Below are 25,236 nucleotides of genomic sequence, written 5' to 3' on the forward strand. Positions count from 1 at the left end.
ATTTTTTGCTTGACATTTTTTTTATTTACCTACAACTACATTCGCTGTATTACGAAGACAGCTAATATACGTTTATTATGGTAAAGCTTAGAATAATAATATATCATCTAACAATTTTGAAATGTAAAAAGAGATTCTGAATGAATTTTAGTAAATAAACAAAAAATTCACAAGCATTCGCAGGCTCTTACTGTTCTATAAATGTATATATTTTGGAATTAACTCTTTCGATAGTATCCGGTCACAATTATTTAGTGAATATTGAAGATATTAATTAAATAAATATCCGTTGCAAAACTGTACAATTCTTGTTGAGTAATTTATAGTAACCATATTTATGAGATAAACTTTCAATCACCATCAACAGCAGCATTACAGTTTGCCTCGATTGCACACGTATAGAAATGTACGAACAAAAGTGTACCACTGCAATACGAATAGTACCGCTGCAGTACGAATAGAAGTGTACCGCTGAAATGTACGAATAGAAGAGTACCGCTGCAATCATAGACGACGAGAGACCTGCGGTTCATTTGAAGTAGAATACTTCTCTCAGGAAGTTCGGCTACATAGGGATGTGAAATGAAAATCTGAAACCGAAAAAAGTGAAAAATATGTCCAATTTCAAATGCTAATAAATCGGTTAGTATTCGATGGATTTCCTTCGTCCTTGCCGCAATAGATTGGAAAATCTTCTAAGATTCTTCCCAAAATAAGATAATTGTATTATTATTATTCACACTATTGTACTATTGAAAATAGTCAAGCCATGTCAAAACGAAAAATTCGACCTCTGATTGGTCGTTATATGCTTGCTTCCCAAGCACGGTCGACAGTATCATATACCTTGCAATTGAAAACATGCTATTTGGCCTATATAAGAGCCTGTTTCAGCCGGAGCCGCTCATAATAGTTCTAGACAGCGACAACAGCAGTCGTACTTCCTTAGCAACAGCACTAGCCCTGTGGTTGGTCACCACGTCTCAGGAGCAGCGCGGTTTTTCTCAGCGTGTGTCGCCAGCAGCCATTATTCCCCCCATGTCGGGGCAGCATGAAGATTGCCATCAGGAAATCCAATTTTGGAAATCAAAATGCCTTTTTCAAGGCAAATAAACAAGTCATTGAGAGTTAATAGTTTTGTCAACGCAAGCAAGCATTCTATGTTGCATCCTAGCAATTTAAATCTGTCGCACCCGTCAAATTTACTGAATGTAAAATAGCTTCCACAGTGCTGGTTGTCCGTGTATCCTAATTCCCCCAATGTTAGGGCAGCTCAAAAGTTGTAATCAGTAACCGATTTTGTACCGCAAAATGCTTTTTTCAAGGCAAATAAACAAATAATTGAAGGTTAATAATTTTCTGGCATCAACACAAGCAGACATTCTGTGCGGGATGCAATCAAATTCTGTTGTAGTTGTCTAATTTTTTCTTTTACTTTATTTAGTAAACCCCCCACTGTAGGGGCAGCGCAAAGGCTGCGATCAGCATAACCAACTTTGAATAACAAACTGCCCTGTTAGACCGCATTCACAAAGACAGTTAGTTCGACTATGCAGAGCTAATATGAAGTCGATTCAATCAATCAGCAATAACAGAATTTCGTCGTCTCCCAGTTGTCAAGCTGCAACATGGTGCAACACGCAACAGCGAGCAAACGAAATCGCTTGATGTTACAAACCGCAATAAGATACGGGTTAAAACCGTTGCGTGTGTGAGAGCACCATCGGTGTTATCCGCTGGGTACAAAAATCAAATGCGTGGAATAATTCGTCTAAAGAACATAAGGAAATGGTAAACCTGAACTGAAAGGCGTGGCCTATTACGTAGCACCCTTCGGCTATAAAAGAGTGTTTCTGGGAAAACTAGCTACATTCATTAGTCGGAAGGTGAACTGGATGGACCGTCCACAACATTGACAGCAGTAACAACAGATATCGGCACTCAGCAGTAACAGAGGATAGAAGCGGGTTGCGCCTGTGGTTGCCTTCAAATTAAACAAATCACTTGCCCTGTGGTTGGTCATCACGTCTCAGGCCTCTGCCAGGTTGAACGCCAACGCGAGCGATCGGGCGAAATTTTTGCCGTACATCAGCCGGCACTTCCTCTAATGGAAAAGTTGGATCATTTTGTTCAGAAGAATATTACTGTCGGTAATATTACAGAGATGCGATTGCATTATATCCGATATGGAATTGAACAATTGTTCTTTTGAGGACAAATAAAACACTTAATTTGAAGATTTAATAGCTTTGGGTACCAGTAGCAGTATGGTAACAGCCTCAGCGGTAGGTGCAGCCGGTACTTCCCTGAGGCCGATGTTATAAGGAAGTAAATGGAAGCGGCACGGCAAAACAGTTCGGGTGTGCTTAGACACGCGTCATTTTTCGTTGTTGATATTATTTCCCACATGAAACGACGCGCTTTCGTACGATAGCGGCGGTATTAGCGGTAGATGCATTTCTCAACACTTACTCAAGTAAAACCGTGTCTAATTTTCAATGTGAAAACACCTTTTTATTGTGTTGGCCGTGCGCATTAGGCCTCTGCCAGGCTAAACACGAAAAGTGGCGCGAACCGATTCGCCCGGCCGTAGGTTAATGTACAGCCATAAGTAGAGCTGAGTAAAAGTATTCTACTTCAACCTTGCGGTCGTGGCTTTGCACACAACCCTCCTGTGATTTTTTCCACTGGTACTGTTGCTTTTACCGGCATGTTTTCTTTCAAGACATCAGTTTTTATAAGTTTCTGAAAGCAGGTTTAGAAATTGTTCGAGGATGGGGATTGCTTCAAACTTTTTGGAAAACTTCTATTTTCTTTATTAGTCTAAGCTCATGGAAGTAAAAACAGATTGACCTTCTAAGACGGGGAAACTCTGTCAATTTTTATTTCGATACTGATACAGAAAATATCACAGGGAACGGATGGTGTCCATTCACGTCGTCTGTGCTAGGAATGCTCGCATGTAGTTGGTTCATTATTCGCGTAAATTTGTTATTGAAACTTTTTATCAATTTTACCGCTTAGCAATAAAATAAGTGTGATAACCAGCATATTAAAAAATTGTTATACATTTTATCTATCCAACAACATATTGGTTATTGTTATCTATCATGTGATTATGCTGTTATTAACGTTCGAAATCTGACACAACATTTGCCAGTTTCATTTTAAATTATACAGAATGCATCCCAGTATAGTAAACAAAGACGTAGTCCCACGTCAAAAACTCTTTTTCACATGAGCACATTGCACATTGAGGGTATACAAGCAAAGTGCATCAAATATACGAGATGTTTATATCCTTCCATTAATAGAAATTCTTTAATTCTTTAGAAATTTTTGACAACTCATTATTTACTAATATTTATTATAAATTATAAAATTTATAAAAACTTTTTTTTTTTCAGTGCGAAAACATTGAATAATGATTTTGTAATAAAGCTTATTTGTTTTAGCTCCGAATAATTACAATAAATTAATATCACGCGGCAATTTTTCTTCAGAATTATTATGTTTAGTGACATTACAAAATAAATTAACTAGAATAACAAATTTCAATAATTACCTGAACATGTTTGTAAGCTCCTCGAAGTGCTGGAAACGCCAGCCACGAATGTTGATTGAATCGAGGAGTGTTGACGCGAAAATCTGCAATTAAATAGAAAATAATTATGCATTAGAACAGCTTCCGTGAGTAACGTTTCACTTGAAATATGTTCCTATAGATAATTGCAAAGTACCGTGTCAAAATTCATTACCCTTCCAACGGTGTGTCAACATGGTTTACCGTTGACTATTGATATTGAACAATGGAATCGATTACCTATCGTTTACGGGGCAAACGATTCGTACCTAGTTATGCTTACAAAGTAGGCCTGACGGAACAGCGAACGTTTTCCTCTTATTATTTGTGCTATACGCATTACCGTTACAAAGTGCTTAGTAGACTGATCAGTTCTAGAACCTGCATCAGCATTATATTAACTCAGCTTCTAGGCCATGTGGGGCGATTCAGCCAGTAAAGTTTTTGCCATACCGCACAGTGCGTTGAATGTAGGGTAAGACGGGACAAAAATCAAAACTACACGATTTTGTCGATAAAACATGTTGATGTAACAAGGAAAGTTGTTCGTTACCTTCAGAGGTACTAAATGCATAAAGGTATTATGTGATACACAAAATCACAAAACTGTCCCAAACGCCAACGCACTCATCCTATACCAGAAACCGTTAATCTCTTTGTCAAAGTTGTACATTGTAACGAAAACCGCGGTTTCTATGTTTTACTTACTTTTACATAATCGCAAAAGTGACTTATGCGCAATTATAACGAAAAAAAAGATTTTTTTATGTATTCTTTTACGAATTATTTTTATTATCTTTTATATATTTAATTACCAGAGTAACAAACAATTCAAAATTCTTCATGATGCATATTATATTATCAAGTCAAGTTTTGGGTCATCTTCAGACGAATTGGAATAGTTGGTCGAAACGGTAGCAGCAAATACTAGTTCTTTTGGGGAGTTATTTTCAATGAGGTCTGCAACTCGCCGTTTTTTAATTCTTCTTGAGCAGCTTTAGAAAGTTTCTGAGGACGCTCACGAGTAGAAATGTGGTTGTATTCATAATTATTATTCTCACCGAATCGAGAAAGAGCAAGCGGTGACTCCAAGCAAATTTCATGCTTTTTCATAAAATACTTTTTTATTCTATTGCATTTCTCCTATTTCGAGTTCAATTTCGGACAATATACAGCAGAAAACTTGTGCAAATCTTCATAAACATGGTCGACTGTGTCTTCTGGTAGAGACAATATCGAAATACACATGATGTTCTTTTGCTTGCATTGCAGTTAAACCACTTTTCAAATATCTGCCGCTTCACGAGCGATTGGCATTGATATACGAAAAATAAAAAATCTCTCAGAGTTACAGGAAGTTGCAGCCAATTTTTATATATTTTGTAGAGGACACTTCAAGCAAACTTTTGATGTATGTTTTAGAGAGGAACTCGGTGGAACTTTTTTTAAAACGCTAACGAAAGTTTGAGTTCGCATTTTTCAAGGATTATTACCTTCACCAACTCATCATACCGATTAATCATACACGCAATCGAAACGAAGTCTCTCTATCAAAGAAATATATCGCACTAACCTTGATTGTTATTATCCATTTTGTTGTATTGGAATACACGAAGTAATTAAGTTTTACCAACGTTTAGAAAACGCGTGACAATTTAGCACGAAATGTGAAACTAATGATTGCTCTGGACGCTGACGCTTGCTATTGTTGTATTACTATTTGTGATGCTTCTCAAAGCTCACCAATACTTGTTCACAACCCAGGAGATATCTATGAACACTTCTGGGTACTTGGTGCATCCACATAAAAAAGAAAGAAAACCGATTTTTGTCTATGGCTCAACGCACTGTGTACCGTTTCAATAACAGCAAAGGAAACAGCAAAGGAAATACCGTTTCAATAACAGCAAAGGAAACTAACTATTGAAATCAATGCGAACACTCGTACAATGACCGATGGAAAATAATTATTTATTATTTATTATCAGCTATCGAATTCAAATCTGAGAAAATGAAACTCTAGGCTAGTTAAAATCGAACTGATTAACAAGTAATGGTAAACCTATATTTCATTCATCCTAAGCAATGTCTAATAGCTTATCAAGTAGCGTCCATTCCATCTATCGCACCAACAGAGACTATCATCCGATATACCACCGGACGTAACGTCTGCTTCGTATGTGAAATGCATCGGGATATAGCTTTCAATTTACGGCATCTGCAGTTTCAATTCGCTTTGTCATTGTTGGCATTGTGCTTGAACATTACACCCGGCCGGGTCAGAAATGGGTGGCACGCAGGTTGAACACACACACTGCTTCTCTCCATCGACATTCCAAGCATTCTGAGTTATCTTCCCAGCGAGTATCGGTAGCCACCAGCAAAACCGGATGATGAAGTAACAGTCCTATAAATGTCACCGCACTTGGACACATTGTTATCGTAACTTGCCACGCCCAACTCAGGAACCGATCGGGTCGTACTAAATTTAACGCACGGCTGTCACCGGCTAGCATCTCTTAAGTAATGGCAGCCACTGTCAAGACAATGTGTATCACCTACAGCTTTCTGTTCCAATTTCGAACCAAAGGAGCATTGAGAGTTTTCTGGTGAGATAGAGAATTAAAATCATAGGTTGCGGACGTTTCGCACCAAGGACTTCAATTTGTTTTTCGCTGGAACTCTAACTTTCTTTCTAATGATTTATGATGGAGGTGACATTCGACATTAAAAGTTATTTCGGAAGTTTTCACTCAAGCTGAAAAAACTTTTAGCAATAGCGATAGCGGTAAATTTCTTACAGTTTAAACAAATATGTATCAATTTCTTTGTTTAATTTTTTTCTCATTTCTTATATATTTGTCATTGTGTTATTGTTTTTGTCATATCTGATTTTTTTATCACATAAATCATTTATGGTTCCAATTTATTATTCCTAATTGATAGAGTTATTTCGTATATGTGAAGTAAACTGAAGTTCAGCATACGATCAACGCTGTTACGATAAATTGAAAAACTTTCCACCGTGAATAATTCAAAGCTTGTGTAAAACACATTCAACCTGAATTTTTCATCTGCACAGTTTAGTGGACATAAATGTCACGGCTCATCGAAATCCCTCGCTGGAGGCCAAAATATGACGCTGTTACTAGATAAACTTTGACAGCATAAAAACGCTATCACTTAGACCTGCACTGCGCACACATAAAGTTAGTTGAAAGGACGAACATCGCCACCGGTGGAGAAATCGACGATGAAGTAAATATTCATAAGTTAAAACAAAGCGTTTAGGTGAGTATTAAAAAGGAAGTAAATGTGAAGTGAAAAGAAGTGTAAAGTTTTAGTCCTTAGCGACACCGTCGCCGGTAGAAAGTTGTTCCATTATCATCACCGGCGAGGCGAGCGTCTGTTGCACTTAGCCGTAATGCTGTGGTGCACCTTTTCGAGCTACCGTCCGGATCATGATTAGCCGATACCTGTGTATAGTAATTAAAATCTCAACTTTCGAGTAATTTAATAAATTTTAAAAACATTCCTTGTCGACGTAGAAAACATGTAACATTTAACATAAGTAAAACGCATAACCTGATCAATTCGAAAACTGTGTAGCACCGTGATTAAACCATGACATGAATTTGCCAAAACCGTGATAAGTAATTTGACAAATTTAAATGCACATTACAAACAGGCACATCGATTTATACACCGGAAGCTGACGAAAGCATCCTGCTTTCGCTTGGTTTCTAGGTTGTCATTCTGTTATTTTTCAATACCAACCGCCATTGTTTTTCCTGCATAGAAATGAGCATAAAAGAAAACCCGTATGAAGGGTGAGTCGCAAGAACAAAACGTTCCCCTGCACCGTGGTACTACCACAACGTCTCATTCGATTCACCAAAAACAAGCGGAAATTTTTTTGTTCCCAGCTAGCAAGCAGCGAGACAACAACAGTATCTGTGTCCTATTTTCACATTGATCAGTCGGTAAGGTGAAAAATAGGAAACGATGCTGTGTCAGAAGTATGGTGGAAATCTCTTTTTTGTCTGTTTAAGTTAGCAAGGTAAATCATTCAGCAGCTGTGCTCCAGTAGACCCCGGTAATGTGCTCCGGATCGACTCTGAATGGAGCATGCTCCTGATGTTTGGTTGTTTCGCTTTCGTTGTATCAAAACGATTTATGTCATTGGGTTTTGCACAAGCTCTGTGCTTTTAGGTCATGTTGATCTTCAACCGATTTTGCTCTACACTTAGCAGAAAAGTTTCAGTTTAAGTATTTGCGCATTTTCCGATTGGCTTGTTGTTTTCATCTAAGCCGCACTGTCGGTTAGAACTGTACCGATATCACTTTGTTTCGCTTATGGTTGGATTTTCAGGGATCCTGGAAGAAATAGTTATTTGATTCTGTGTTTGAATAATTCTAGAGTCTTTCTTAATAAAGCAAATTAGTAGCAAGTACTTAATCTTGTCAGATCAACTTCAGATAATCACATTCGTATTAAAAACGTGGGTGTTTAAGGAGAAGAAGTTTTAGCTTGTGAGGAAAAACGTTCAATTGATTTTTGAAAGCACTGGGAGATATTAACCATAATCGTCTGCTTATGAAACGATAATTTTTTCCGTCTACGTATATGGTTGTGTCATCACAGAACAGTGACTACATGCCTGGACCCGAGATTGAATATTTAGGCATCTGCTTTAGGCAAAAGTTTAGATTAACAACCTACAGAATTCGATCAGACAATTTAGATTATAAAATTTAAATCATAAAATTTGCAAAATTATAATTCAAAAATCTCGCAATCAAATCTTTGTGCTGTCGAATGCCTTTTTTGTGTCTAGAAAATCAGCTTCAGTGGAATAACTTGATATGAGTTTATTTCTACATTTTTAGCCGTCTCAATTGGATTTAAATTTGAAATCATTGTTCAAACTCTCCCAGGAATTATTCGCAGTTTTATATTTTTTTAGCCATTCTCTCTCGGCAATCAATCAAAGTACAATTGGTCAAATACCGAATCATTTCTAGCCATTGAAACCAATTTATGTTCCATTTAGGGTAACTTTTCATTCAACGCGCAAGATAATAATCTGTTATGAGATTTTTTATTAGATCTTTTGACCTCCAAAATCTGTTTTTAACAAATTGACTTTTTACTTCTGTTTTATTCGTTTTTGTTTTGGTTAATTGATGGAGTTGCTATTTGTCCTTTTTGACCTTTAGGATGTTTTTTACGTTTTTCACCTTAAATTAAGATTTTTTATCCTTGTTTACTCAGCAATGTTCACGGTATAAACTCAAAAAGACTGCAAGAGCGAGAAAGTGCCAAAATTAAAAGTAATTTTCTTAACTGCTAAAAGTAGTTAATAAGCGATTATTTTTGTAATTTTTGCTTCATTCGGTTGATCCGCCCACGATAAAAATTTTGGATTTCCCTAAAAATTATTCCCCTCTTCTTTTATTTAGAAATATTCCTTTTTTCTCATATTGTATGTGAAATTTCAAGAGTGAGATAGAATATTTACTTTTCATTAGATAAAGATAGACGCTTGGTGTCTTAAGCAAAGTATTAGGTGATCTCAAAACAAGAATTTTTACAGAAGACATCATGTTTCTATCTCTTACATATTGCAAGCAACATAAAGTTTTCTATGAGAAGGCATTAAAAATCGTTATTTACATTTTAAGATTTTTCTGGTTGCAATATGTGAGAGATATCAACATGCTGTTTTCGGCAAAATTTAGTATTGTGAGAACATCTAATATTTTGCTGATTGTACTGCGCTACAAAAAAGCAAGTAATTAATTTTACCAATTCAAACAAAAACATGAACTATTAAAAAATTTAATTGTAATTTATTTGCAGCTTTACATCGTTTTTTTAGGTTTTTCATTTTTAAGGTTTGTTCAGAAAAGTTTTAGGCAATTGAATTATCTATCTAAAGAAATATTTAAAAAAATAGTGATGATTGATTTTGTATAGTCACTTTTTATTTTTGAATTTTTTTTTTTCAGTACAGGATCTCAAATTAAATTTTTTAAATATTTTTTTTTTTAAAGCTCAGACAGTTTTCTCAAATTCATCCCTTCACAACTTTTCTCTATCTTCTGTCATTATTCAGATATATCGATTTATAAAAAAACAACTGCAGCTTTTTTCATATGTTTGTACAGATAAATTTTCCAAAAAAAAAAATTAAAATCACTGATTTTACGTATTTAGTTATTGATTTAACATCTTCAATAAAAAAATAAACTTGTAAAAATTTCCCGATTTTATCACTTTCCCTATTTTATCTCGCCAAAAATCATCAGGAGGTGATATAATCGGGTGATCACTGTATTGAGAATAGGTTATGATTCCATTTAATTCTACTACAAAAAATCGAATACCGTCCGCAGATACGTTCTTCGGTTGATACATACAACTATCATCAGTGCTTATGTGCACAGTCCACATAAGCACTGATGATGGTTGTATGTAGTAACCGAAATACGTATCTGCGGACGGTATTCAATTGAAGGGTATTCGATTTTTTGTAGTAGAATTAAATGGAAACATAATCTATTCTCAATATTCAATTGCATTTTACTAAGACGCTCAAAAGAAATTTAAAGTGATTTTATTAGAATTCAAAACTTTTTTTAAATTTCCGTCTCGTTTTTACTTAATTTCTGGACTTCTAAAATTGTTTCCATCGAATTTCAGCACTGTTAGCGACTGTATTTGTGGGTCTCCTGTTATTTCATTAGGATTTCCAGCTTTGCGGAGTTTTCTGGATGTATTTTTTGAATCATTAAACGAAACTCGCTTTCGTCTGTTCTAGTCTTCAGGATATTTTTACGACTTTGAAATGAATTACAGCTTAATTTGACACGGTTTTTGCATTTTCCAACAATTTTGGGTCTGATGATGTTCTGCCTTTCTTGGACTTTATATCAGTTTTGACAACAATTAGCTCAATGTGGGATTGGTCCCCATAGCCATTCCCAAGCAGCAAAAGTTGTTTCGATTATAAACTTTGTGCATCACAGCAACAAATTCTTATGCGAAATTAAGTTGCAGTTACATCTGAGTTTCTTATACAATGACAAAAAAGCGCAGGAGGTGGAGCCAATTGCAACATTTTCGTTGTTTCAACACAAGTTTCAAGAATGAAACCGCAATGTGTATGAACTAATGCATGGAATTTAATAACAAAATGGTAAATGCTGCATGGAAAAATTTCAGCTACGAAGATGCAGCGTAACAGCAACTAGGGCGCAATAGAAACTTCATGGCGTTGTGGTGAGATTCTAAAACGGCAAATGGTCAGAATGGAAAGATATTGTCTGTATAGCGATTTATCTTTGATTATTTCCAGAAATTTGAGGATTCAACTCCAGTTATTAATTTCTATTCACTTTTCTCGTTTATACTATTTACGTCATTTGCTGTAGAAACACTTGCAAGCTCATGGCTCAGTTTCAAATATTGCTTCCCTTATCATGCTAATGGTCATTACCAGTTTTAATTTTGCTTCTTCAATTCATCAGTATCTCAGCGTGATAATGAAATTCAAAGCAATTTATCACATTTCGTTTTAGAGACCCACACTTTTTGGACGACTTCTAGTCCAAGTACCTAAAAGTTACAACGCAGTAAATAACCGCATCTCAAAAACAAATATAAGGCGAACGATCGAGCAAAAGTTGCTGTTACATGGCTTCAGAGCATGACAGCAACTTTTAGAAGTATTTTTGTGTGTTTGTTTTTCGTATCTCGCAAGCATCACGTTGGCAACCTATATGCTCCACCCACTAGATCTATTCAGTAAAGGTTAGATTTTCAAATGCCGTTTACCCGTTTCAACAACAAATCCAACCTCGCGAATTACGTTGTTGGTGTGAAGATTTTTGAAGCAGCGATGCAACTTTAGTTGTTGCTTGTTTCTTTACAATTTCATCGCAGTAACAAAAAATGTTTCTTAAAACCTCGGAATTTTATTAGTGCAACAAATGATCACAATTTATTTTTTTATTATGTTTCAATTGTTCCTTGGGCTGTCAAACGCGTCAACTTACGTCAAAGTGTCGCATAGTAATTGCTCACCGGGTTCGTCGCTTCAACGTTATGTTTTCTAAAAATCTCATTCCAGTCTTTGAAAAAATGTTGGTGAGCACCAAAATTCACAGGAATGGTTAAAGAGTTCCTTTGAGTATCTAAAAGTTCTTTATTTTTTCCAGTTTGAGCTCTAGGGTAAAACCTGTACTTACCAGTGTTATCTAACTTTTTTATCTTGGTGATTAAACAAAGTATCATATGGGATCTGCATATTCAACGATCATCTCCCTTTTTACCGCTTCTGCTTTCCAAAAGGATTTATGATCAAAGCTAAACGAACTACTCTAATCAATTTTCTGATATATAATTTAATTTTTCCGGGTGTCATAAACTTTCTAAATATATTTTGGAATCCTGCTCTGTTATTACCACATCTTTATATTTCAAAAATTCGGAAAGGTTTGTGTGCAAAACCACGATATGACGGTTAACGTAGAACTTTACAAGATTATATAGTCGAAAGGCCAGTAGAGAAAAGGTAACCCCATCTCTTACAATGTATTGTTTGGTTGTCTCGAGAAGTCCGTTTTTTTTATCTGAAATCGGATACGTTGATTGGAACCAAGAGTGAGCAATTTATCGTACATTTGTCCCTTATTTTTATGTATAACACGTAATTTATGTGTTAAACACATAAAAGATGCCAGGATTGATGGCGTCCAAATGTTTTGCTACTGTAAACCGTATATAAACATTATAAACCTCTAGTTCCCAGTGCCGCCTTTAGACGACCTTCAGTCAAACCTCTAAAAAGCTTCAATAACGACTTAAAAATGTTTATAAGGCTTTATAGTGATTTGTTCGAAGTCAGTCTAAAAATAATTTGAGCACTAGAGGGTTAAAAGGAAATTAATTTCAAAAAATAATAAAAACAAATTGTTATGGCGTTCAGATCACTTTTTCATCGCCCAAAAATTATTTGAATATGCTTTTCAAGGCTTTTATTTCTAAATGGATAATATTGTTGGAAAATTATCATTTTATGCTTCTATACAAAAACCTAAATTAATCCACCTAGCGGTCAGACCCAGCCTTTCTCATTCAAACTTCCAATAAATGTATATTCACTCTTTAGGTTCTAAAATATTGATGTTGTAATCTATACATATAAATATGCAGTCCGGTCTGTCTGTCTGTCTGTCTGATCCATATAGGCTCGAAAACTACCGAACCGATCGACGTGAAAATTTGTATGTAGGGGTTTTTGGAGCTGATAAAGGTTCCTATGATAGTTTGAGACCCCTCCCTCTTCTGTAAGGGAGGTGTCCCATACAAATTAAACATAAATTTCTGCACCACTCAAGAACAAACCAAGCAAATGAAACCGAATTTTGCATGTGGATGTTTTAAGGGGTAACAAATATGTCCATAATAGTTGGACTCCCCTCCTTTTTCTGGAAGTGGAAATGAAACACAAATTTCTGCACATCTCGAGAGCTAACCAACTCAATGGAACCATTTTTGGCAGGTGAATGTTTTTGGTAGAGACAAATTTGTTTCATAATCTACCTCAGGCAACATTTTGGATTGTAAGATGGCAACTTCCGTTGTCTGGAAAACAGCCAAAAATGGCGGATTTCCACACAATATAATAATATCCGGATCTAGAATGATACACAGGAGTTAAATCGATCGAAATTGTCTTCAAATGCCATTATGAAATCCAAAGTGGCGACTTCCGGTTTCGGAAAAACAGCGACAAACGACCAAATACTACTCAATATGGGTATTTCCGAAACCGTAATGATGTACTGTTACCAAAAATCGACTCCAGACAACATTTTGAATTGTAAGATAGCAACTTCCGGTTTCTGGAAAACGGCCTGAAATGGACGATTCCCATTAAATATGAGTATCTCCGGAACCAGAAAGATGGACGTAAGCTAAAGATTAATCACAGACACAATCTTGAATTTTAAGATGGCGACTTCCGGCTCCTGGGCAACAGCCAAAAATGATCAAATGAACCAGAATGACGTTCAGAGGCCAGAAATTATCTTAAATACCATTTTGAAATCCAAGATGGCGACTTCCGGTTTGTGAAAAACAGCCTAAAATAACCAAATACCATCTAATATGAGTATCTCTGGAACCAGAATGATACAATGAGCTAACAATTGACCTCAGGCACCATTTTGAATTGCTAAATGGCAACTTTTAGGAAACAGTCAAAAATTACCGAATAATACTCAATATGGATATTTCCGTAATCGAAATGATGCATAGAAACCAAACATTGATCCTGGACACCATTTGGAATTTAAAGACGACCACTTTTAGTTTCTGGAAAACAACCAAAATAACTAAATACAATCCCAATATGAGTATTTCCGGTTCCGGTGTCAGATTGATGCCAGAAAATTTGATGAAAATGTCCGAATACCATGTACAGAAGCCAAAAGTCGAGGATGTTGTCATTTCGATTAAACCAATCATTTTACACGATTTGTTATTTGACTTTGATCATATCCCATGGCCGCTTCGTCGTGCATTTTCAGACTTTAAACACATCGCAAGGAATCAATAAATTTGGAACGTTCAAATAGTACGATACCACATTTAATTTATGTTGAGGCCCCATATATCGATCAAAACAGGTATAGTTTTAAATAGTTTTTGAATTTCTTTTCTTTCCATAACTTTTGAGCCACATATCAAATTGTTATGAAGTTTGTTATTTGTAAGTTTGAGAGATGACTCGTTCGTATGACACCAGTTATGTTCAAATAAGTCATGTAATCTTTGAGATGATAGACTTTCGTTGTTTTATTAACAATTTAATACATAACGGTTGCTTAAGTTCTATTATAATCAAATGAAATGGGAACGTATAGGGTAGCCAAAATTTGAAACCACGTGTTCAATCATAATTCATCAGTTAACCCTTAACTAGCCCATTCATCTGATAATAGTATTGATCAATTCGGTAGTGTAGTTTCTGAGATAATGAAGTTTTATGATTTTCACATTTTGGTACATTACAGACGAAGTTACAGTTCGATTACAGTAAAATTTGATAGGGTGTTAGGGTAGATCTGCTTAATATAGACCACTTCCTTTAGTGGACCACCTGAACTTTTTACACCAAATGACACATTATAAATATACTTATTTTGATTTATGCTTTGACAACTTCAATAATGTTCTTCATTAGAAATGTCGCAGCAGACGTTTACTATAATATACTTCATTAAAGCTGCAAAAAATGTCTTTTAAAAACAGTTACCTGGTTTGCCATGGTTCGTTAACGTTTTCATAGGAAATGGCTTTACCAAAAACTGTACTGACATCACACTTTCCGAGCGAAAATAATCAGATTTTCGATGAACGGGTAGGATAATAGTGTCTTTAAAAGATAAGCAATAATTTTTACTGGAAAAACACTTAAAACATTGAAAAAAATAGTGGCCCAATTAAGGGTGGAAATAATACTGTTTTCCTTATTCCGGCATGCTTCATTACGAACAAGAGCTATCATCGAAATAACGCCGCGAATCATAGTTACCATAGTTACCATAAATTTGTTGTGATCGTGTTATTGTATAAAATTACTGCTAAAATGGGAAAAACGCCGGAAATTGGTAAAAAATATACTGAAGCAGCTGTTACTGAGTGTCTTCAAGCAATAAAAAGCGGTGTTTCGACTAGAGAAGCTTGCAGGCGCTCCAATGTTCCACGATCCACCGTAATGTTCCGTGCAAGCAGCAAGTGGTCAGGAAAACCACGAAAAGGTAAACAAACTGCATTGACTGCCGCGGAAGAGGATTCAAATGCTGGATAACTCGGATGGCACGTAAAGGATTCCCTATTACGAAAGAACGGGTGCAGTCTACAGTTGATCCAGATCCAGAACTCTCAGTGCGTAAGCCAGAGTTAGTTTCATCAGCGGCAGCTACTGTTAAAGAGATGTATTATTTAGACTAGGCCCAAATTAGGAAATTGTTGTGGTCCAAATAAGGAAACGGTGGCCCATTCAAGGAAACTGAAACGATGATTTATTTCTTTAATTATAAGAAAATAGAGGTATTATCTAGTTGTTTTTCATGCAGAAAAGATGATAAACATGTTACTTCATGTTGATACATAATGAAATACTTAATTCAGTTTAGATATTTACACTTTTCGGAATATGTTCCTTTTCATAGCTGGATTTCACATTTTTAAACATAACAGGCAAAGTAATAGTCCGATTGCAAAACAAATCAATAGGGTCTTATGAGGCAACTTGACTTTCTATTCGACACTGATTTTATCAAAATCGGTTCAGCCATCTCTGAGAAACATGAGTGAGATTAAACAGTCTCAGAACACGTTTCTTTTCATAACTTTTGAACCACATGTCCAATTTTTATAAAATTCGAATGGTAAAAGGTATTTTAGGTAGCCCGTGTTTTTGAAACCAATTTTGTTTAAATCGGTTGTGTGGTTTTTGAGATATTGATGTTCCATTATTTTTACATTTTGGTACATAACCTCTAAACTAAAAATCCGATTACAATGAAATTTAATTGGGTCTTATGGGGCAACAAGACCTTTCATTTGCAATTAATTTCATGAAAATCGGTCCAGCCATCTCTGAGAAAAGTGAGTGAGAATAAAAATCTACACATACACACACATACATACAGAAAATGCTCAGATCGTAGAGCTGAGTCGAGTGATATATGCCATTCGGCCCTTTGGAGCACTTTTATACTTTCGGTTTTGCAAGTGATTGCTATACCTTTCTAGGAGAAAGGCAAAAGTGGCGTTTGAGACATATTTGCTATTACGTATTTGACATTCGTCAATTATGCAAACAGTAGCTCTCATCAGTGTCACACCAATTGAAAAAAATCACTAGAATTGCTGTTTTGATTTTTGTCCTGCGTTCCCATACATCCAACGCACTGTGCGTCGCACACTGTTTCTAAAACTGCAAACACGTGATCGAAATTTTGATCTCCAAAAACGATTTTAAAGCTGTGGTGTCTTCAGCGAAATTGTTTTATTATTTATTTTCCGTTTTATAAGGCAGAAATCCAGTGATTAATCCTCCTAAAAGTAAAAAACAAGATCCACGTTGCTCAGTTTCGCATATGAAACCCGCTTTTTCGGTTAGGCTGTGGCGCACCTAATAAAAAATAACTTTGTCAAAGACACCCTACTTCTATCTGCCTGTTTGAGTGACCTTTTGTGGAGTTTTCTACAGAATGCACCTTAAAATCAATTAAAGTAATATAACACAGTGATGTTCTACAATTTTTCTGTGTTCTATAAAATTATTTACCTTAACGAAACACGTAAATTTATCTTCGAAAAGTTTATTTTTATCTCCTATATTTTTTGAGTTATTGAAGATTTTCATTAAAACTTCTCCGACAGAAAAGGATTTTAGGGGCATCCCATAGAAAACTCTACAAAAGCTTATTTATTTAGGCAAATAGAAGTGTAGTATTTTGGTGGGGAGCTTCGTAGCCGCAAGGTTACAGAGTCTGCTTTGAAAAGCGGGTGGTCGTGGGTTCGAATCATAGTAGAATCAGGCCATTTGGTTGCCAAAGGACTTTAGAATGGGTTTATTCTCAGGCTTCCCACCAAGTACCTTTCCTTCAATCTGAATTCTACAGTACCTCTGTTGACTTTCCTTATAACAATAATAAGTCCCTGTTAAAATAAAACTGGTGCGAGTAATGCATGAAAGCTCTCTCCAGGGAATTGTAATTAGGCGATATTGTTAGGAGGAACAGAGGCTCGGTATAGTAGAGTAGTAAGCTTGAAACGGGAAGGTAAAACTTACACACAAGTACGGATATGAATGATAAGCGTATCACTTACTTCAATAGTGATACTGCCAATAATATGAAGTGCGGAGTACAGAAAACACTTGGGCAATATCACAATAGACCTAATCTCTGGTCGCAATGATGAGCCCACACAGGAAAAAAAAGTATAATAGTTTTCTTCAGGCAATTGTGATTAAGGCACGATCTTGGCTGGAGAAACAAGGTTCGATAAGACTCCTTCCTCTTGATAAAAAAAAGTTCTACTTATAACAAAACTGACCAGAGGTGAGCGCTGAGGCTGAATAATGTATATATTTAGAACATTTATTTATCTCCGAAGACATGACCAAAATTTGTTAGAAATTTTTAGAACATGAGGTATCCTCGGTGAAAATCAATTAAATAATCAACTTTCAATTTCTTCAGCATATCGTATTTGCAACTTCACAACGCCAAATTTGACAGCATTCCATTTTATAGAGTTTACACAACATATTCTCATTTTCGAAAAAGACGTTTCCCCCAGTTGCGTTAGAAACCATTAGAGCCAAAATAATGCGCAGTGCAATTTCTGTTTAGCAAATATTCTCTACATTTTGAAACTGCGTTTTTTATTATTGGGGATCAAAAACTTAAGAATTTTTATTAGAGAATTTTTGTTACCATAAGAGATCAAATTAATGGTCGCAGTGGACCAAATACTACAAAAAAGTTTGTTTATTCTTTATTGTAGAGGCGCTCAAAATGTGGGGGCCCGGGCCCCCCGGAACCCCTCCTAAATCCGGGTGTGGCCATAACGTTATTCTTTTCCGTTATTCAACTTTTAAATTTCTCGAATACTCTTCCTTAAAGTGGCTCTAGCACTCCTTAGTGCAATACTACTGGTTTTACTTGAAGCTGGGAAAATTGGGAAGCTCGTCTATTACTCGTATATTACACTACACTGGTTAAGAAAAACAAACAAATGCTCTAGAGCTCAACCTGGAAAAAAAAGATATTAGTTTCTCATCTATTTCAGTGAATTGGTGCCCCTAGCATAGATAGAACTGCGTCAAAATGCCGCCAAGTAATTGCTCGCCGGGTTCGTCGCTTCTACGTTTGCTCACGAGAAAATTTCAATCATATCTCTGAAGACTTTACGCACTTCCGAATGGCTATTAGCACCGAAATTCACAGGAATTGTTAAAAAGTTATAATCTTTCATTTTTACAGTTTGAGTTCTAACAGGACCATTTTTATCTGTCGACCCTTTTTATACAAACTTTTCAACCACCAGATCATACTTAGGACCTGGGCGGTGAACAAACGCCGAACGACTGGTTGAAAGGCCGTCGAATGTATTGTTGCAACCAGGGCTCTACATTTTCGAAACAAAACAATGAAACTGATATGCTCGCGCTGTCATTTTGATTCGAACAGTTTCATTTTCACCTGATTCCTTTCAGCTTCTGTCAACGAATCATTTCTACCTCTCTTTCCCTCTTTCTTTTTTCGGATCATTACAAACGAAACTAATAACTATTTCAATCGACGAAGAGAGTGACGGAGAGAGAAACTCTTTCCTTCAGCATCTCAATTGAAATTAGCACCGCATCACGTCGCTCGATGGTAGTTTTCTAATACCGCAAGCCGTAGTTAGAACGGCAATGGCATCCAATAAATACGTTACGCAAGTTCCGATCAATATTTCCTCCCTCTTTCCTATAGAAGTACTGTATGGAAGCTTTCTGTCTCCGTCAGCGCTCATCGAGATTTTCAATTGAGAATCGTCATTTGAGAGCAGGGTTGAAATTTGTTGACACTCTTGAGTGAAAATGAAAAAAAGCATCCATAAACGTTAGTTTTTTACAATCCTTTCAGAATTCTCCCTTCCCGATTTTTGCATGGAAGTGAACTGTCAAATCACCTCATTATATTTCATGCGATGGAAGCAAGACAACAAAATCAGTTTACAATTTACAATTTATTCATTTCGTCAATCAGAAGTAGACAATATACAATATTCTAATATTCTAATACAATGTTTACTTACAAACTATTTTTTCAATAAGCGTTGCGATTGCGTATTAGGCTGAAAAAGTGTTTAAGTTCATGCCGAGACATTGTAAAGTCAATAGTTTCGCAGTATTGATTGTAAGTGGCCATCATACGATTCAAGGGTCCGAATTTTGCATAATTTGTGTGGTAATGATATGTGGCAAACGTGTTTCGATTTCGAAGTTGTCTAAGAGGTGCGTAGAAATTTAGCTTAGATAAAAGTGTAGCTGAATCAATGCGCTGCGAAACGATGTCGTTTACAAATGACACTATTGCGAATTCACGACGCTCTTTCAATGATTGTATGTTTATGAGCATGCAACGAGCTTCATATGATGGAAGAGGAAATGATGTCCAACCTAATTTACGAAGAGCATACAATAAAAATTGCTTTTGTACCGATTCTATTCTTTCTTCGTGTGTGATTGTATAGGGTGACCATACAATGCTGCAGTATTCCAGTATCGATCTTACATAGGCTATATATAATGTTTTGATGGTATACGGATCCTGAAAGTTGTAACAAAAGCGCTTTATAAATCCTAGCATGTTATTAGCCTTGTGGATTATTGTGTTGTAGTGGTCAATGAAGGTTAGTTTGGAGTCTAAGACAACTCCTAAGTCCCTAACTCTTTCACAATTTGCTACAGTTTGGTTTCCTAATGATATTTAAATGTTTGGTGTTTTTAGTTTTTTGAGAATAAAGGAAATGTCGTTAACATACAAGATGGAAAGAAGAGGACCTAAATGAGAGCCTTGGGGGACACCAGAAGTGACTAGAATTGGATTTGAGTTTTGTCCGTTAAATTTAACTATTTGTTGGAGATTGGTTAAATATGATTCGAGCCACTTCAGGAGTTCTGGCTGAAGTCCCATTTTTTGCAATTTGAAAAGTAGCATTGGTATGTCTATGCGATCAAATGCCTTACTGAAATCTGTGTAAAGAGCTTCTACATGGTTTCCATTATCCATTGCATTCAATGAATAATTTATAAATTCAAGTAAATTGGTCGATGTTGAACGGCCCTTGAAGAAGCCATGTTGCTTCTTAGTTATTCGGTTTTTAATTTGGGAAAATAGTTTTCCATTTACAATTGCTTCGAATAGTTTAGGAATGCAAGAAATTAGGGCTATTCCACGATAATTACGTATGTCGGATTTCCGGCCTGATTTGAAAATAGGCACTAGAAACGAGCTTTTCCATTTTGATGGGAAGCATCCATATTCCAATGACATGTTGAAGAGCCAGAACAATGGAGCTGTAAGTTCCGTTGCAAGATTTTTCATAAATACTAGCGGAATTCCGTCAGGCCCAGGACCTTAAGAGGCATCTAAGCTATTCAACGCCTGAAAAATATCCTGCACATGAATTTGGTTTACACCAATATCCCTCGAGAAGTTTGGATAAAATGCAAAATAATCGTGGTCGCGATCCTCTTCAGAAAATGTTGTATAGATTTCTTGGAAAAATTTTGCAAAAAGATTTCAAATCCTTTCCGAGTTATCCCCGACATTTTCGTCAAGATGCATTATAGATGGAAAATTGTCAGATTTTAGTTTAGTTTTCACGTAACTATAGAAGTTCTTCGGACAGGATTTTGTTTCAAGTTCAGTTTTTGCATTATATTCATCAAACGCATTACTGATGGCAAGATTCAGTTGATCACATATATCCAAATAGATTGCTAAATTTTCACTACTGTTGTGTCTTCTATAGATTTTATGTGCTTTTTATTTACGGTTTTTCAAATTTTTGATATGACTATTATACCAGACAGGATTTTTTGTATTTCCAGTACGTCTCCTTTTCTTCAGAGGTATTTCCTGTTAAATTATATCAAATAAAATTTCATAAAAAGTATCCACCGCCACGTCAACATTTCCTCTATTCTTAAGAATAAATTGCCAGTTAACATTGTTTAATCTATTGCTAATATGTTCATAATTTGCCTTTCCATATTCAAAGACTTCCTCGTATTCATAGTGCGCATGTATAAACAAAGAGTATTCGATTGCCGTGTGATACGCCTCATTTTTCCATAGAGGATTCAATGATTCAGTCACACAGAAATCATCATAAATGTTTGTAAATAAAAAGTCTAAGTAACAGTTCTGTTGATTTTTGATGTGGTTGATTTGGTTCAGTCTGAAATTTGCGGTTTTGTCAAAAATGAGTTGCAGTGTTTCATTGTCCCCAACGACTGGAAGGAGAATACATTCATTTTCTGAGTCCTTCATGAAATCTGCATGGCGTTGATTAAAGTCTCCATAAATATGGATTTTAGCTTCGGAAGGAAGTTGTGACAAAATTTGTTCAGTAATTTGGAAGAAGGTTTCATAAGTGGTTTTGTGAGCCTGGTCAGGAGGAAAATACACTGAGGCAAACACGTGTAATTCACCTGCTATGTGGGATTTAACCCACACATGCTCAAATTCCTTAACTTTTGTTGTTTTAATAGTTTCGGAGCTATAGTTAGATGAAACAGCTATCAATACTCCGCCGCCTGACTTCTTTTGGGACTCAACAAAATTCCTATCATCTCTGAATACATTACAGGCGCTACCAAAAATTTCTTCACTTTTTATACTTTCATCCCAGCTGGTTTCAGTAGCCAGAATAATCAGTTAACGAAGATTGTCAAGGCATCGGTCAGTGTCAGTGAAAAAGTGTTTCGGTGAGGTTCATTTTGGTTGAGTGGACTGTTTGTTTTTCTTTTTCGCTTTGAAGTAAAGATCATTTGGTTGGATTTGTCGTCAAATTTTAATCCGTAACCGTGAACGATGCGCGCGATCTATTTCATCTGAGTACAACAGCACGTTACTAGGACGAAAATCTAGTGTATCTGAAAGAGTGCTGCGATCATTGGAAGTGAAAATTGAAAATGATTGGCAGTAATTTTCGAAGAATTTTGCTGGGGAAAATGACTTTTATCAGCACTGTTTGAGAGTGATGGTGGTAATCTTCGCTTTCATTTGAAAAGCGTTTGTATCGATTTCAAGCCCTTCAGTTGTCAGAATCACAGCAAGAGCTTTCGACTGTGTGTCATGTGACTCACGAAGTGCTCGAAAATGAAACAAAAGCTTTTCAATTGACGGGTCAAAGCATCACAATTACCTGATAATTGTCAATTGAATATGATTTTGTCAGGCTCTGGTTGCAACTATCAAGGCATCACGTTGCTCAATCCTGCATACAAAGTGCTTTCCCGTGTGAAGGTGCGAAGAGCGAACGTACCTACAAAGAAACGACGCGATCATCACGAAATATGATGTGCTTCTTGGATTTGCGGACGAAATTGATATCGTCAGTATCTACCGTAGGGCCGTTAAGGAGGCCTTCAAGTCTATTAAGAGGGAAGCTGCGAGATGGAGGCTCAACTTTCTCTGGCAAAACAAAGTACATGGTAACTGGCAGGGAGCGTGGGAGTTCCGGTGGTGTTGGTGCTAAAACGAAGATTGGTGTAGAACGATTTGAAGTGGTTGATGAACTTGTTTATCTCGGTATGCTTGGGACATGTGAGAACGGTATGTGCCGTGAAATGACACGACGAGTTTTAACTTCTATGGACTCCGTAAGTAGCTGAGGTCTCGTAGTTTGCAAACCCGCACGAAACTAGCGTTGTATAGGACGCTGATCCCCCGGTACGGACATAAAACATGAACACTGAAGGATGCTAATCGAGAAAGCCATCAAAACTATCTTCAACAAAGAACCAAAAATAAACAATTGATTCCGTGGTTGCCATAGCACTCGGTGGATGTGCGCGGGGGAAAAAGATGCACTATCAGCTGTTGTATGAGGTTACTGGAGAACAGCTATTTAGCGTAAAGGTGGTAGTGTGTAGAAGCCACCACGTGGCGCAACAAGACTCGGGAATTGTTAATGCGTTATCTATGAAAACACTATTTTATGTTTTCATCACCAGGGAGCTCTTTCAAAATCCTTCAAGGGGGGATTGAGGACCCTATTTGATGAAAAAAATCCTTCTACGCATATGGCTAAAATTTACCTACTGCAGAGCTATTCTTTTTTTCAGTTTTCGGTATGTTTGCCTTTAACGAGGTCTAGCGCTAAGAGTATGAGAGCTAGCTAAATTCTGCTGGTTTCCTTGGAAAGCTGATAAAATCAAAAGTGTCTTGAAAACGTCTTGAAACGAGAAACATGGGTTTTGTTGTTAACTAAATAAAACAATGAAGTCTACACTATAAGTTGTTATATGACATCTAACTCTTTGAGTTTAGCTGAACAAACCCGTCGATCTACGATGTACAGTTTACAGATAAGTCCATACACAGATGTACAGTATACGAATACATCAATAGAATTAATTTTGAGAATGCGGAAAAGAGAGGAAGGTCAAGATATAGAGAGTAACCTAAATCAATCACTATTATGTAAAAAGGAGATTACAAAAACAATGGTTTGGCGCGCTTGCGTCACTCACTCCCAATGCGGGTTGCGTTGTAGAAATATAAGTGAAGAGAGAGAATCAGAGAGAACACATAAAAGATGAAATGTTTTCTTGCAATCATTAGCGATACCGCTTACCGCGCAACGCACGTGTTGTTTGAGTGTCAGTAAGCATTATGCGACAAATTAGAAAAACCATGTGCGGCCTCTGCAACAAACATCATTACTACTATGTAACCTGAAAAGCGCAAATTGGAAGTCTATATGCAACCAGTCCAGTTGTTACTAATGATGTTTCTGTTCGACCATTAGGTAACATGATTTGTAGCATATCGATCGCAGTGAAACAGATGCATATCATGAAACTTTTCTTGGTCAAATTGAAGCTTCAATTCAACAAATTTCCCAGGCATATTTGTATGGCTTTTACCCGTGACATATTCCAAAATATAACCAGCATGTCCATGTCATATATATGTGAGTGGTTCTTTGTGCTTATACATAATTTTGACATGCAAATTAAAATCCATGGTGAAACTGATGATTTTGCTCACGTAAAAAGCACGCGCCCCGAAAATATTAAGGAATTCACCATTCTACATACTCGTTTAAAATATTTTTCAATGCAGGAACAAATCATATATCTAAAAGTAGTGTAATTAACAGCAAAATTAAAAGATAACCCTCTTTTATTGTTGGAAAACATTGTTGCAGGGTATTTCTATATGAAGCACAATTTTTTTTTTTCATTTGCACAAAATAATCGCCATTTTCATTATCTCAGTCGAATTTACACTGCCGGTCAATAGAGGGGCTATAAGAGTAGCGCTAGTAACGAGTTGGTGTAATTGAAACGTAATGAGAGAAAGCTCTCAGGTTTTTCAGGTGTTTAACGCGTATTTTTATACTAGTTTTTCTTACGCGGATTTTATACTAGTTTTCCTTGCACGGATTTTTGATTATCGCGGTTCTTTACGCGAGTTTTCGAATCAGCTCGATTTTTTTCGCGGGTTTTCGAAATAATGCTTTTTTGCGCAGATTTTCGAATTACGCGTTTTTTGCGCAGGTTTTTGATTCAACGCGCATTTTGGATAACTTTTTTTTACCTGGATTTTCATTTTTCAAAGGTTACAATGTAATTTGTTAAATTGTTACTGAAATATCTATTAAAACACTAAGGAAATCTTTTTGCTTAAGAAAAATAATAATGCTACTTTTAGATCTTCTCTTTTCATATTATGAATTTTGTTGCAATAGGTGTTCCGGGGCGGAACCCAATTTTCGAAGCAGCCAACTATTTTTGTTAACGACGCTCAAACTGTAATATTTTATTTTGATTATT

The 25,236-nt window shown here is 36.2% G+C and overlaps 1 protein-coding gene across 1 annotated transcript in view; it reads right to left on the reverse strand.

Moving 5' to 3' along the window:
- Window positions 1-25,236, reverse strand: part of LOC129724507 (uncharacterized) — a 589,670-nt gene that overhangs the window by 162,351 nt on the left and 402,083 nt on the right. Inside the window, exon 6 of the mRNA XM_055679461.1 lies at window positions 3,566-3,648. Coding sequence (XP_055535436.1) covers window positions 3,566-3,648 — 83 coding nt within the window. The remainder of the gene's footprint in view (window positions 1-3,565; window positions 3,649-25,236) is intronic.

The sequence above is a fragment of the Wyeomyia smithii genome, chromosome 2, assembly GCF_029784165.1.
Source record: "Wyeomyia smithii strain HCP4-BCI-WySm-NY-G18 chromosome 2, ASM2978416v1, whole genome shotgun sequence".
Taxonomy (NCBI): domain Eukaryota; kingdom Metazoa; phylum Arthropoda; class Insecta; order Diptera; family Culicidae; genus Wyeomyia; species Wyeomyia smithii.